This window comes from Eleginops maclovinus, chromosome 13 (assembly GCF_036324505.1).
Source record: "Eleginops maclovinus isolate JMC-PN-2008 ecotype Puerto Natales chromosome 13, JC_Emac_rtc_rv5, whole genome shotgun sequence".
Lineage (NCBI taxonomy): Eukaryota > Metazoa > Chordata > Actinopteri > Perciformes > Eleginopidae > Eleginops > Eleginops maclovinus.
In genome coordinates, this window is record NC_086361.1 from 24776732 (window position 1) to 24791224 (window position 14493).

At 41.2% G+C, this 14493-nt stretch overlaps 1 protein-coding gene across 4 annotated transcripts in view; it reads right to left on the bottom strand.

Moving 5' to 3' along the window:
* Positions 1–11089: 11089 nt before the first annotated feature.
* LOC134875249 (regulating synaptic membrane exocytosis protein 2-like) overlaps positions 11090–14493 on the bottom strand; it is a 28080-nt gene continuing 24676 nt past the window's right edge. For 3 of the 4 annotated variants that reach the window (XM_063899725.1, XM_063899726.1, XM_063899724.1), the window contains 3 exons: positions 11906–12037; positions 11642–11810; positions 11090–11172 (listed from right to left, as the gene is read on the bottom strand). In XM_063899725.1, coding sequence (XP_063755795.1) covers positions 11696–11810; positions 11906–12037 — 247 coding nt within the window. In that variant the 3' untranslated portion in view covers positions 11090–11172; positions 11642–11695. Of the gene's footprint in view, positions 11173–11641; positions 11811–11905; positions 12038–14493 lie in introns of those variants that run through there. The other variant, XM_063899730.1, reaches the window with a different exon arrangement.

Here is a 14493-nt window from a genome sequence, read left to right on the forward strand (position 1 = left end):
CTCATCTTTTCACTCACTCTTCTCTCCATCTTCTCCCTCTCCCGCTAACTCGTCTCTCCCCTCACTCTTCTCTCCGCCTCCTCTCTCTGTCTCCCGCTAACTCGTCTCTCCCCTCACTCTTCTCTCCACCTCCTCTCTCTGTCTCCCGCTAACTCGTCTCTCCCCTCACTCTTCTCTCCGCCTCCTCTCTCTGTCTCCCGCTAACTCGTCTCTCCCCTCACTCTTCTCTCCGCCTCCTCTCTCTGTCTCCCGCTAACTGTCTCTCCCCTCACTCTTCCCTCTGCCTTCTGTCTCCCGCTAACTCGTCTTTTCACTCACTCTTCTCTCCATCTTCTCCCTCGCCCGCTAACTTGTCTCTCCCCTCACTCTTCTCTCCGCCATCTTTCTCTCTCCCGCTAACTCGTCTCTCCCCTCACTCTTCTATCCGCTTTCTCTCCCTGTCTCCCCCTAACTTGTCTCTTCTTCTTTTGTTTATCTCCCTGTATCACTCACTCGTCTTTCGCCCCCTGTTAGCTCCGGATAAAATGGAACTTTCCCGTCAAAATGAAAATGAATTGATTATAGGTCCGGGTCCGTATAGGTCGGCGTCAGGGTCCGGACCCGGACCGCGGTCCGCCTGTTAGTGAACTATGACATATAATATATATTACATATTGTTACTACCTTAGCGGTGTCCTGCAGTAAGGCGCACTGGGCAGTAGCTGACCTGGAGGCCGTTGCGTTGGGGAGGAAATCCCCCGGAACCCGCAGCAACTGACCATATACCATTTCAGCCGTGGAGCACTGCAGGACCTCTTTAGGCGCCGTCCTAAGGCCCAGCATAACCCAAGGCAGCTTGTCGACCCAATTACCGTCCAGTAAGCTGGCCTTGAAAGCCGCCTTCATGGAGAGATGGAAACGCTCGCAGAGTCCATTGGTCTGGGGGTGATAAGTAGTTGTCCGGTTGAGTTTAACCCCCAAACACTCAGCAACGGCGTTCCAGAGCTCGGAAGTGAACTGCGAACCACGGTCTGAGGAAATGTCCGATGGGGTGTCGAAACGACACACCCATGTCGCAATGAAGGCCCGGGCTACATCAACAAGTGGAATCGCCTCCGGACAGCGGGTTGTCCTGTCCACCATGGTTAGGAAACCTTGAGAGGAGGGTAATGGGCCAACCAGGTTGATGTTGACGTGGTCAAACCTCCTCTTGGGCACAAGGAATTCCTCCAGGGGGTCTTTGCGTGTCGGTGCACTTTGGCAGGCAAGCCACGCACATGCCGGCCCATGGCCTCACGTCCTTTTTGCGCCCCCGCCAGACGAATTTCGTGGCCACCAACCTCACTGACGGCTTCCCGCCATCTGAACACAGAGCGCCTCCAGCTGGAGGGAATGACTGGTCGCCGCTGGCCCGTGGAGACATCACACAGGAAAGTAGCGCCCGCGTCGCCGAAAACCACCTCCTCCAGACGCAGCCCTACGTCAGCCCCCCTCAGGGCCCGAACACTGGAGTCGGTGACCTGGTCCGCCGCCATGCGGGTGTAGTCGAGGCCCAACTGGACGGCCCTGCCTGATGACGACCCTTGAGAGGCAGTCTGCGACCAGGTTGGACCTGCCAGCCCAGCCACGTGCTGGATGTCCGTAGTGAACTCCGAGATGATGTTGCTGGCGAGCCGACCGAGGCTCCGCCACCTTGGACATGGCGAACTTGAGCGGCTTGTGATCCACGAACGCCCTAAATTCACGGCCCTCCAGCAAAAACCGGAAGTGCCGCACAGCCAGCCAGGGTCCAAGGAGCTTCCGGTCAAAAGCGCTGTATCTGCGCTCCCTGGGTGTCAGCTGGCGGCTGAAAAAGGCGAGTGGTTGCCAGGCGCCCTCCAACCACTGCTCATGCACTGCACCGACGGCGTAGTCCGACGCGTCAGTGGTAATGTAAATTGGGGAAGTGGATGAAGGATGCGCAAAAAGGGTCGCCTGAGCCAGCGCAGTCTTGACCTCCTTGAAGGCAACCTCAGCTTCCGCCGTCCCGCTGATCTCCTAGGTTTGGGCCTTACCCTTCAATGTCTCGTACAGCGGCCGCATAATGTGGGCAGCCCGGGCGATGAAATGGTGGTAAAAGGTCACCATACAGAGGAACTCTCGAACGGGCCGTGAGCCGGCAAGGAAAAGCTGTGACAGCTTCAACCTTTGCCGGCGGGGGTGCCGCGCCAGCCTTGGTGACGCGGTGCCCAAGGAAGTCAGTTTTGGACACCCCAACCAGACACTTCGTGTTCGCTGAGCCTTGTATAAAGGGTTCGGAGGTAGAACAGGTGCTGCCGAAGTGCTGGCGACCAGTATGTCGTCCAGGTAGACGAACACAAATGGCAAGTCCCGCAGCACCGAATACATCAGGCGCTGGAATGATTGAGCAGCGTTCTTGAGCCCAAACGGCATCCATAGGAACTCAAACAACCCAATTGGCGTTATCACCGCCGTTTTGGGAATGTCCAGAGGATGTACGGGCACCTGGTGGTAACCACGTACCACATTCCACCTTAGCAAACACGAGCTTTCCTGCAAAAAGTCTGCCCCGAGGAGGGGAAAAGCAATGTCCGCTGTGACAAACTCCCAGTTGAAGCGCTGCCCCCCAACACATACATTTACAGGCCTCACGCCTTAGTGCGGATGGGGCTGCCATTGGCTGTTGCCAACTGCGGTCCGTATCACCCCGAGCGACATCCTCCCTCGACGCAGGAATCACGCTCCGTTGCGTGCCCGTGTCACAGAGAAACCAGGAACCGGAGATACTGTCTTCAATGAAGACTGAGCATCAGCTGTCTAGTTTGGCGGCTTGTAGCTGCAGGGGGGCGATGCACTTCTTCGCCCTGGCCCCGAAGCACGCGTGGTAAAAACACTCACCCGTGTCCCCACTCGCCCTCCTAACTGGCAAGGGGGCACTGAGTGTTGGAGCCAACACTTCTGCACTGGTCTCCTGGGTCGCCAGGAAAAAGCGGTCTGCCTCCTCAGCCAGAGCGCGGGGGTCAGTAATGGCTGTGTTTGCCAGCGTAGTCTGGACCCGGGGCGGCAAGTGGCGCAGGAACTCCACGCAGAATCTCCACGAACAAATCTGGGATCTACCCCCCCTAGCAGATTCAGCATATTTTCCATGAGCTGGGACGGCTTGCTGTCCCCCAGGCCCTGGATGGCGAAAATCCGGCGAGCCCTCTCCTTAGCGGATAAGTCAAATGTCTTAAGGAGATGGGCTTTAATTGCCTCATACTTGTCGTGGCGTGGGGGATCCGCAATAAACCCGATCAACCTCGACGATGTGGAGCTCCCCAGAGCGGCCACCACATGCAAATACTTCAGGTCCTCGTCGAGGACCCGCTGACAGGCAAAGTGTGCCTCCACGTGAGCGAGCCACGCCGTAGCAGCATGTTCCCACAACTCCGGCAGTTTAATAAAAACATTGCGTTCTGCCATGTTCAGTAAGTCTTCGGAAACTGTCTCGAAAACGTCAGGGTCACCAGTGTAGAGCCGATGAATGGGAGTCGGAGGCAGCGTGTTTAATATGGAACTCCACAGGTTAATATCCGTTTATTCCACACACACACAACAACAGCCTGCTACTACGCAGCAATGAACCGCACCAGAACTCTTCAGTCCCACCCCCTAACAGGTCTGTGGGGAAACCCTCTAACACAGTGGTCCGCAACCAACGGACCGCGGTCCAGATACGGACCCAAATGCAATCCCATCCGGACTCGGAATAAATTGTTAAAATATTTTTCATTTTGACGGGAGAATTCATTTTAAACCGGAGCGTTACTTTTCCCCCTATCTGACACAACAGTGATTTTACCAGCACTACACTGAGCAAGGATTGGAAGCTACAAACCAATCGCGTGCGAGTCATACTAACCACATGGTTCAACTAGCCAATCAAATCGCCAGCTTGAACTCAGCGCGAGTTGTATGAGCAAACCGAAGCCGAGGTTTGTAGCCAGTCAGCCAGGCACAGACATACACGCAGTGTGATAAGGAAGAGAAGGTGAAAGGCAAGCGAAAAGCGATTGAAGCGAGAAACGCAGGGAGATGATACAGGAATACAGGGCGTGAGTTATAGTCAGAAGAGGTGCAAACAGTATGGCGCTTTCAAAAAAGAGAAAAGTAGACGCCGAAAATAGAGCGTTCGACACGGAATGGACTGATGCATACATGTTCATTCTTCCGCCTGCGAACACGAAACCAGTGTGCCTCATATGCTCCGAAACCGTGGCACTTATTAAAAGTGCCAATGTCAAGCGTCACTATGAGACTAGGCACAAAGCATTTGACCAATCATACCCACCTAAGTCCGAACTCCGGGCGCAGAAAATTCGAAGTCTCACTGCCCAATATGATCAGTCCACCAGGGTATTAAGCCGTGCTTTCAGCAGCGTGCAAATGAATGTTCCCTCCGTGTTGCTTGGGTTTTAGGAAAACACAAAAAGCCCTTTACAGATGCAAGTGTTGTCAAAGAGTGCATGACTGAAATAACAGAGGCGTTACTTGATGGTAAAGAAAAAGATGACCTCTGTGACAAAATAGAGAAAATACCCCTGTCAGCCTACAGCCACAAGGAGAAGTGAGATACTAGCTCGAGATACACTGTCCCAGCTGGAAGATGCTATTTCTAAGGCATCGTGTGTAGGCTTGGCTGTGGATGAATCTACTGATGTGTCTGACAATGCTCAGCTGTTAGTTTACATAAGATTCTTAAACAGGGAGAAAAATGAGTTCTGTGAAGACCTCTTAGGCTGACTCCCCTGCAGACCACTACCAAAGGAGCAGACATCTACCTGGCCATTAAGGAAATGCTATCAAAGCGAGGAATAGAGCCAAAACAAGTCATATCAATAACCACTGATGGAGCCCCTGCCATGATAGGGAGAGAAAAGGGAGCTGTGGCAAGGTTGAAACAAGACAACGCTGACCTCATCTCTTACCACTGCATTATTCATAAGGCTGTCCTTTGCTCCGCCCTGTCAGATGAGTATGCTGAGGTGATGAAGACAATGATGAAAATCATAAACTTTCTCAGGGCATCTTCTTCTTGTCAGCATCGCATGCTCAGGGAATTTCTCAAAGAGGTTAATGCAAACTCTGATGATCTTTTGCTCCACAACAATGTGAGATGGCTCAGCAAAGGCAGGGTGCTAGAGCGATTTTGGTCAATTAGACGTGAAGTAACAGCTTTCTTGGAACAACTGGAAAGTCAGAAAGCAGCAAACTTTTCTGTCTTTCTAAATGACGAGAAAAACGTGGATATCTTAGCTTTTTTGGCTGATATCATGTCACACCTGAATGGGCTTAATTTGCAGCTGCAGGGAAAGAACAATTCCATTTGTGATCTGATGACAGCTGTCCGCTCATTTCAACGAAAACTTCAGCTGTTCAAAGAAGATCTGCAAGGAGACTACACACACTTCCCAAAAGTGAAAGAACAGGTGCAGGGCCATAGAGATGTCTCCTCTTTTGTTGACTTTGTTGACAAGTTGATTGAAAACTTCAGCAAACGCTTTGATAGCTTCAGCATTGGAGAGGAGCTCACCCTCTTCATACAGAATCCATTTCTCATCACTGATGTCAGAGCATTCTCAAATGATGTCGCACATCACTTCAAGTGGGCAAACTCTGGGCCTCTCCAGATGCAAATGATTGACCTCCAGGCAGACGTGGCCCTGAAAGAGCAGTTTGCAAGAACCGAATGTACCACCTTCTGGCTCCAGATGGTTTCTGAGACAGCTTTCCCAGATCTGAAAAAAGTGGCCCTGTTTATCTTGACCATGTTCGGCTCCACATACAGCTGTGAGGCAGCGTTCTCTGCAATGAACATAATAAAAACAAAATATCGTTCCACGCTCACCAATGAGCATCTGCACATGTGCATGAGAATGGCCTTGACCTCCTTCAAGCCCAGGTTTAAAATGTTGGCAGGGCAAGCCAAAGCTCAATTCTCACACTGAGCAGGGGAAATGATAGGGGGAGACAGATGTGAGAGAAATCTGTAAGAGAAATAGTTAAGGTGTTTTGAGAAGGTTTTGTTCAGGAGAAATATTGAGATTGTTCAATCAAAAGGAAACTGAAGCTGCTGTTTTTTCTGAAGCACTTCCTTTGTTTTTGAAAACATGATTTAGTTATTTTCTATTTGAACTGCAGCCTCACAAGGTGATCCTGTGTTCAGTGCTAATACACTTCTTTGAAATGATTTGAACCTGTATTATTTTTTAAACACAATTTATCCCATAAACGTCATTTCTGCAAATAACCTAAGGGGTTTCCCGGGCCTCCGGGTTTAGGAAAGGTTTTTTAACCCGGGCCTTCTGATAGTTTTCTTGAAAACCCCCGGGGTTTTTTCAACGTGTATATTACATTTATGTAGTATAATTTAAAAGTGTAATAAAAAATTTTCATAAAATTTTAGTAAAATATCATATATGTAGTATTTATCATATATGTAGTATATATAAACGTGAATTATATCATATTGTTGTATATAACATAGGGGTAGTATATATCATATTTTGTTTTATCTTTTGTGTAATTTTTATCATATATGTATTTTTATCATATAGTAGTATTAAAATCATATGTGTAATATATAAATACTTGTAATTTAAATCTTTTATGAAATATATATCATTGTTTAGTATATATCAAAATGTTAGTATAAATATATGTAATATAAAATTTTTTTTGGTGTAAAAATATTTTTATATGTGTAGGGGATTTCATTTGTTTAAAATATATCATATATGGAGTATATATCAAAAAGTGTAAAATATCATAAAAAGTGTATATACCCAAAAGTGTAAATATATATCAAAATGTGTAAAAATTTTAACATATGGGGTATTAAAAATCATTTTTTGTATTTTTTCAATATGTTTGTATATATCATATGGTTTTTTATATTTAAAATGGTAGTATATATCATATGTGTTTTATAAAATCTTTTGTGTAGTATATATATATGGGGTAATATATATCCCTTTATGTAGTAAAAAACTATTTGTGTTATATATCATATTTTAGTAAAATATTATACGTGTAATATATATCAAAAATGTTGTATATATATAAGTGTAGTAAAAAACTATGTGTAGTAAAAAGTTATGTAATATATATATAGTGTAATATATTATATGTGTAGTAAAATATCATATTGTAATATATATATATATGTAGTTAAAATCCCTATGTGTTTAAAATATTTCTTAAAATGTAGTTAAAATTTTTTGTAATAAAATTTTCATATTTGTAGATATATCCTAGTGTGTATAAAATCATATGTGTAATATAATTTTAAAGTGTGTATATTCATATGTGTAATATATATCAAATATGTAGTATATAACATATGTGTAAAAATATATCATATATGTTTATTATCATTTGTGTAAAATATTTCATATGTGTAGTAAAATATCAAAATTTTTGGGAATATATATAAAATGTGTATAATATCATATGTTAATATAAACATAAAATTTGAAAATAAACATATGTGAAATATATATCATAATGTTTGTATTTTATCTATTTGTATTTATATCATATGTGTTGTATAGTATATGTAATTTTATATCAATGTGTAATAAAATCATAAAGTTTTAGTAAATTTTTCATACGGTATATTATCTTAAAAAGGTTTGTATTATCATTTGTTAATATATAAACATTTCGTGTAGTATATTCATATGTGTAAATATATATCATTGGGTAGTTAATTTTCATACGTGTAGTATATATCATAGTGTAGTAAAAACATATATGTAGTATTAAAATTTTTATGTGTGTATATTCTACGTGTTTAATATATCATATGTGTGTATATATCATATGGTAGTTAAAAATCTTTTGTGAAAAAAATCATTTTGTTTAGTATATATCAATGTGTAGTATATATAAGTGTAGTAAAATATCAAAATGTGTTGTAAATATCCCTAAAGTGTAGTAATATCATATGTGTAGTATTATCATATGTGTAGTAAAGGGATAAGTAGTATATATCTTTTGTTTTTGGGATAGTATATGTAGTAAAAAATCTATGTGTAATATAAATCAATGTTTGTATATATTATAAAGTAATATTTTAAACTAAAGTGTAATATATATCTTTTTTGTTTAAAATTTTTATCATACTTGTAATATATATCAATGTGTAGTTTATTTCATACCCTGAAATATATCCCTAGTGTAATATATATCATATGGGAGTATATAATTTTGTGTAAATATATATCAAGTTTTGTATATATCATATATGTAGTAGATATCATATGTGGATTTTAATCATATTTTTGTATATATCATATGTGTAGTAAGTATATTTAGTATATATCATATGTGAGTATAGTATATGTTCTTTTAAAACATAAGTGTGTTAGTTAAAGTAGTATATATCATAGTGTGTATTTTCATTGTGTATATTTAAACATTGTTTAAATATATCAATGTGTAGTATATATTCTATTTGTGTTATATCAATGTGTAGTATATACATATAATGTATTAAAAATCCTATGTGTTGTTTATAAATTCCCCTAAATTTTGTTTTTATAACTAGGTGTAGATATATCATATGTGTGTATTATCATGTGTTTTTATAGATATGTGTATATATCTTATGTGTAGTATATATCATATGGTAGTATATATCATATGTTTAGATAATTTTTTTTGTGAAAAATTTTTATCAAAAAGAAATAAAATCATAGGGGTAGATAGTATATGTAGTATATATCATATATGTAGTATATAACATATGTGTAATATATAATTGTGTATATATATCATATGTGAAAAAATTTTTCTTAAATGAGTATTTTTCATATGTGTAGTTAAATATATGAAAATATATATCATATTGTGTATATTCATATGTGTAGTATAGTTTTATGAAGTAAAATACATTGTGGAATATATACATATGTGTAATATTTTTTCTATGTGTAGTATATATAAAATGGGGAATTTTTATCTTTTGGGTAGTATATACAAATGGTAGGGATATTCATAGTTTTTAGTAAAATATCCTATGTGTATAAATATCATGTGTGTAGTAAGTTATGTAAATAATATAAAATGTGTAGTAAATACATTTGTGTAGTATATATCATAGGGGTAATATATATTTTATATGTTAGTTTTAAATTTTTTTTCATATGTGTGTAAAAGTAATGTAGTATAAAACATAAATGTAGTAAAATTTATATGTTTTAAAATATTTCAAATGTTTTAATTTTATACATTGGGGTAATTTATATCATATGTGTAGTATATATAAAATGTGTAGATAGTATATAAGTAATATTATTGTGTAGTATATATTTATAAAGTGAAATATATATCAATGTGTTGTATATATCTAGTGTAGTATATATCAAATGTGTAGTTAGTAATGTAATATATATATATGGGGTAGTAAGTTATGTAGTATTTTTTCCCCTATGTGTAGTATTGTAAAATGAAGTTTTATATCCCTATGTGTAGGATAGTAAAATGAAGGATATTCATATGTGTAGTATTTTTAAAATTTAAAATACTTTTTACCTGCAGTACTTTTCCCCCCCGGCTTCCCCCCTCAAACTCAGCTCCCGTGGTTTCAGAAGGGGGGCCGGGTCTTCCCGCCAGCGAGTTTCCCCCTCTTAAACACACTTCCCATTATCCATCAGGGAAACCTTTACCTAGGGGGGTAACAACACAAAACGCACACCACGCAAAAACGCACACACACAAACACAACACACACCCCACACACACAACACCCCACACACACGCCTTTAAGTTTTATTATAAAAAACCCAATGATACACACAAAGCAGGTGAACTGTGGTGTTTTTGTGTATGACATTTTGTTTTGTGTGTTGTGTTTTGACGTGTTGGGGTTGTTTTGTATGCGGGGGTGTGGTGGTGTTTTTTATGAAAAGTGGTTGGGTTGTGTATGACAGTGTGGTGTGTGTTGTGTATACAGTTTTGTGTTGTTGTGGATGACAGGTGTGGGTTTTGTGGTTTTGGAAAATTGTGTGGTTGGTTGGGATGACAGTGTGTTTTGTTTGTGTATGACCGTGTGTGTGTGTTGTGAAAGACAGTGTGTGTGTTTGGGTATGACAGGGGTGTTTTGGGGTTTGGGATGACAAATTGGTTTGTTGTGTTGACAGTGTGTGTGTGTTTTGTATTCAGGTGGGGTGTGGGTGTGTGTTTTTTTATGACAGTGGGGTGGGTTTTGGGATGACAGTGTGTGTTGGGGTATGACAGTTGTGTGTGGGTTTTTATGACAGTGGGTGTTTTTTATGGGCAGTGGGGTTTTGGGGTTGTTTTATGACCGTGTGTGGGTGTTGTGTATGACAGGTGTGTTTTTGTTGTTATGAAGTTTTGTGTGTGTTTTGTATGACAGTGTGTGTGTGTGTTTGTGTATGAAAAGTGGGGGGGGGGTGGGGTGGGATGACCGTGTGTGTTGTGTTGGTAGACAGTGTGTGTGTGTGTTTTGTATGACAGGTTTTTTTTGTGGGGTTTGTGTATGACCCGGTGTGGTGTGTTTTGTAAACCCGGTGTTTTCTTGTTGCCCTTTTACCCACGAGGGCCCCGGGGTGGTCACCTCCACTCAGACGCCCCCTTCCTGAAAAAATTTCCCCATCTGGGTTTTCACCTGACCCCCCAGCAGCCAACAGAGGATCGTTACGTGATGTCCCCAGTATGAACCCAAAATAAATAGAGGGTTTAAAATTTAAAAACCCATATCAAAAAAACTAAAGCGGTTTTGAAAAATTTACATCCCGGGGAAATTTTTAGACAGACGAAAGAATGAAGGGGAGCCTGGATTGGAAGGTTTTTCCCTTTGGCCGGCGGGGGGCCAGCGTCTGCCTCCCGGCCAGCTGGGCAGGACCGAGGTTCCCCAGGAAACCAGTGAAGTGTTTATCCGTCGCCAGCTTAACGCCCGGGGAAGATCAGCCTGAGTGGGGGGACACAGGACTGTTTTAATAAATCCCTGTGGAGGGCCAGTCATTGTGAGGGCAATAACGGGGACTCACGCTCCGGGCTTCGGGTCCTCGGCGTCGGGGTCACGGCTCGGCTGGCGGGTGAGAAGCGAGCTTTGAAATCGACTGCGAGGCCGGTTTCTTACGCTCCTCTGGACAGGAAGTCTGATCACCTTCTTCTTCTTCTCTTCCTCTGAGGACCACAGAAGAAGAGTGATTAGAGCTGCAGGAAACACTGAGGGGGGGGTTACACAGCATAAAGACTGATCTGTTGGAGGAGAATCATACAGTTAACCCGTCTCACCCTCCAAGGGTAACTGTCCACCTTCGGGGGGGTAACCCGTCTCACCCTGGAGGTAACCTATCTCACCCTCAGGGGGTAACCGTCTCTCACCCTCGAGGGTAACAGTCTCACCCTCAGGGTAACTGTCTCACCCTCGGGGGTAACTGTCTTACCCTCGGGGTAACTGTCTCACCCTTGGGGGGTAACCGTCTTACCCTCGGGGTAACTGTCTCACCTCAGGGGGTAACCGTCTTACCCTCGGGGTAACTGTCTCATCCCTCGGGGGTAACCGTCTTACCCTCGGGGTAACTGTCTCACCCTCGGGGGTAACCGTCTTACCCTCGGGGTAACTGTCTCACCCTCGGGGTAACTGTCTCACCCTCGGGGTTGATCTGGGTGTTCTGGCTCTTCTTGCCCAGCCCCACCAGCCCCATCATCTTCGCTCCGAAGCCCGAGCGTTTCTTTTTGTCATCGTCATCGTCGTCGTTCCTCCGAGCGAACAGACCTCCCCCCCGGCACCTGGCGCCTTCACAGGAGGGGCTGCAGGCCTGCAGGGGGGGGGAAACAAAGCTGTCAATCACTAAAAGGGGCTGGGAGGAGTCACTACAGTTGCTACAGAGCGCCTCATTGGTCGGATGCTTACTTCGGAGGTTCCAGTTCCTCCTCATCTTCCGTCTCTTCCACTGATTCGCTCTTCTTCAGTAAGGCCGCGCCCTCCGAGGCCCCCGCTACTTCCTGTGTTCCCTCTGACCCCGCTTCCGACTCTACTGATGGACTGTCTCAGCCAATGAGAGAGGAGAACAGCACGTTGACAGAATGATGAAGAGAAACAAAAACGAATGCGCTGAAGGGAAATAGACCTGGCTAATGTAAACATGCTAATGTAAACATGCTAATGTAAACATGCTAATGTAAACATGCTAAAGTTAAACTGCTAACGTAAACATGCTAATGTAAACATGCTAAAGTTAAACTGCTAACGTAAACATGCTAATGTAAACATGCTAATGTAAACATGCTAAAGTTAAACTGCTAACGTAAACATGCTAATGTAAACATGCTAATGTAAACATGCTAAAGTTAAACTGCTAACGTAAACATGCTAATGTAAACATGCTAATGTAAACATGCTAATGTAAACATGCTAATGTAAACATGCTAATATAACATGCTAAAGTTAAACTGCTAATGTAAACATGCTAATGTAAACATGCTAATGTAAACATGCTAATGTTAAACTGCTAATGTAAACATGCTAATGTAAACAGCTAATGTAAACATGCTAATGTTAAACTGCTAATGTAAACATGCTAATGTAAACATGCTAATATAAACATGTTAAAGTTAAACTGCTAATGTAAACATGCTAATGTAAACATGCTAAAGTTAAACTGCTAACGTAAACATGCTAATGTAAACATGCTAATGTAAACATGCTAATGTTAAACTGCTAATGTAAACATGCTAATGTAAACATGCTAATATAAACATGTTAAAGTTAAACTGCTAATGTAAACATGCTAATGTAAACATGCTAAAGTTAAACTGCTAATGTAAACATGCTAATGTAAACATGCTAATTGTAAACATACTAAAGTTAAACTGCTAACGTAAACATGTTAAAGTTAAACTGCTAATGTAAACATGTTAATGTAAACATGTTAATGTAAACATGTTAAAGTTAAACTGCTAATGTAAACATGTTAATGTAAACATACTAAAGTTAAACTGCTAACGTAAACATGTTAAAGTTAAACTGCTAATGTAAACATGTTAATGTAAACATGTTAAAGTTAAACTGCTAACGTAAACATGTTAAAGTTAAACTGCTAATGTAAACATGTTAATGTAAACATGTTAAAGTTAAACTGCTAACGTAAACATGCTAATGTAAACATACTAAAGTTAAACTGCTAATGTAAACATGCTAATGTAAACATGCTAATGTAAACATGCTAAAGTTAAACTGCTAATGTAAACATGCTAATGTAAACACGCTAATGTAAACATGTTAAAGTTAAACTGCTAATGTAAACATGCTAATGTAAACATGCTAATGTAAACATGTTAAAGTTAAACTGCTAATGTAAACATGCTAATGTAAACATGTTAAAGTTAAACTGCTAATGTAAACATGCTAATGTAAACATGCTAATGTAAACATGCTAACGTAAACACGCTAATATAAACATGCTAAAGTTAAACTGCTAATGTAAACATGCTAATGTAAACATGTTAAAGTTAAACTGCTAATGTAAACATGCTAATGTAAACATGCTAATGTAAACATGCTAACGTAAACACGCTAATATAAACATGTTAAAGTTAAACTGCTAATGTAAACATGCTAATGTAAACATGCTAACGTAAACATGCTAATATAAACATGCTAAAGTTAAACTGCTAATGTAAACATGCTAATGTAAACATGCTAATGTAAACATGCTAATGTAAACATGCTAACGTAAACACGCTAATATAAACATGCTAAAGTTAAACTGCTAATGTAAACATGCTAATGTAAACATGCTAATGTAAACATGCTAATGTAAACATGCTAACGTAAACACGCTAATATAAACATGCTAAAGTTAAACTGCTAATGTAAACATGCTATTAGCAGTAACAGGAAATGTATGTGGGGACATTTGTTCTGAAGATGTTTTCAGTTTTGTTTTTGAGGCTTCTGTCCCACCTGATCCTGGACATGCCAACACGTCGCTGATGTCACTGGACAGACTGTCGTTCAGCTGCAGACGGACAGAGGACAGGTACTTCATCAGTTGGGATGTGTGATTGTTTGTTTGTTTTTGTGTGTGTGTGTGCGTGTGTGTGTGTGTGTGGGCGTGTGTGTGTGAGAGTGTGTGTGTGTAAGTAAGCTTACCTTCAGAGGATCCTTCATCACACTGTCGGGACAGACAGGAGAGTTTCATTAAAATAATTCATCAGTATTTGTTTATTATTTTCAGTCTTCAGAAAGACAGTATCTTTGACAGCTTCCAGATCTCTAGAGATGTTAGCCCGCTGTTAGCAGTTAGTTACCTGAGACCTGTCACTCAGAGAGGCCACGCCCTGATAGAGCATTACTTTGAGTCTTTAAAGGTCCCATTATTGTGGCCGTTTTTGGCTGATCATGACTCCATTGTTGAGGTGTGCTAGAGTAGTTTACATTGTTCAATGTTCAAAAAAATTTTGGGTTTTTCATACGCTCTCAGGTGTATTTTTTTCCTT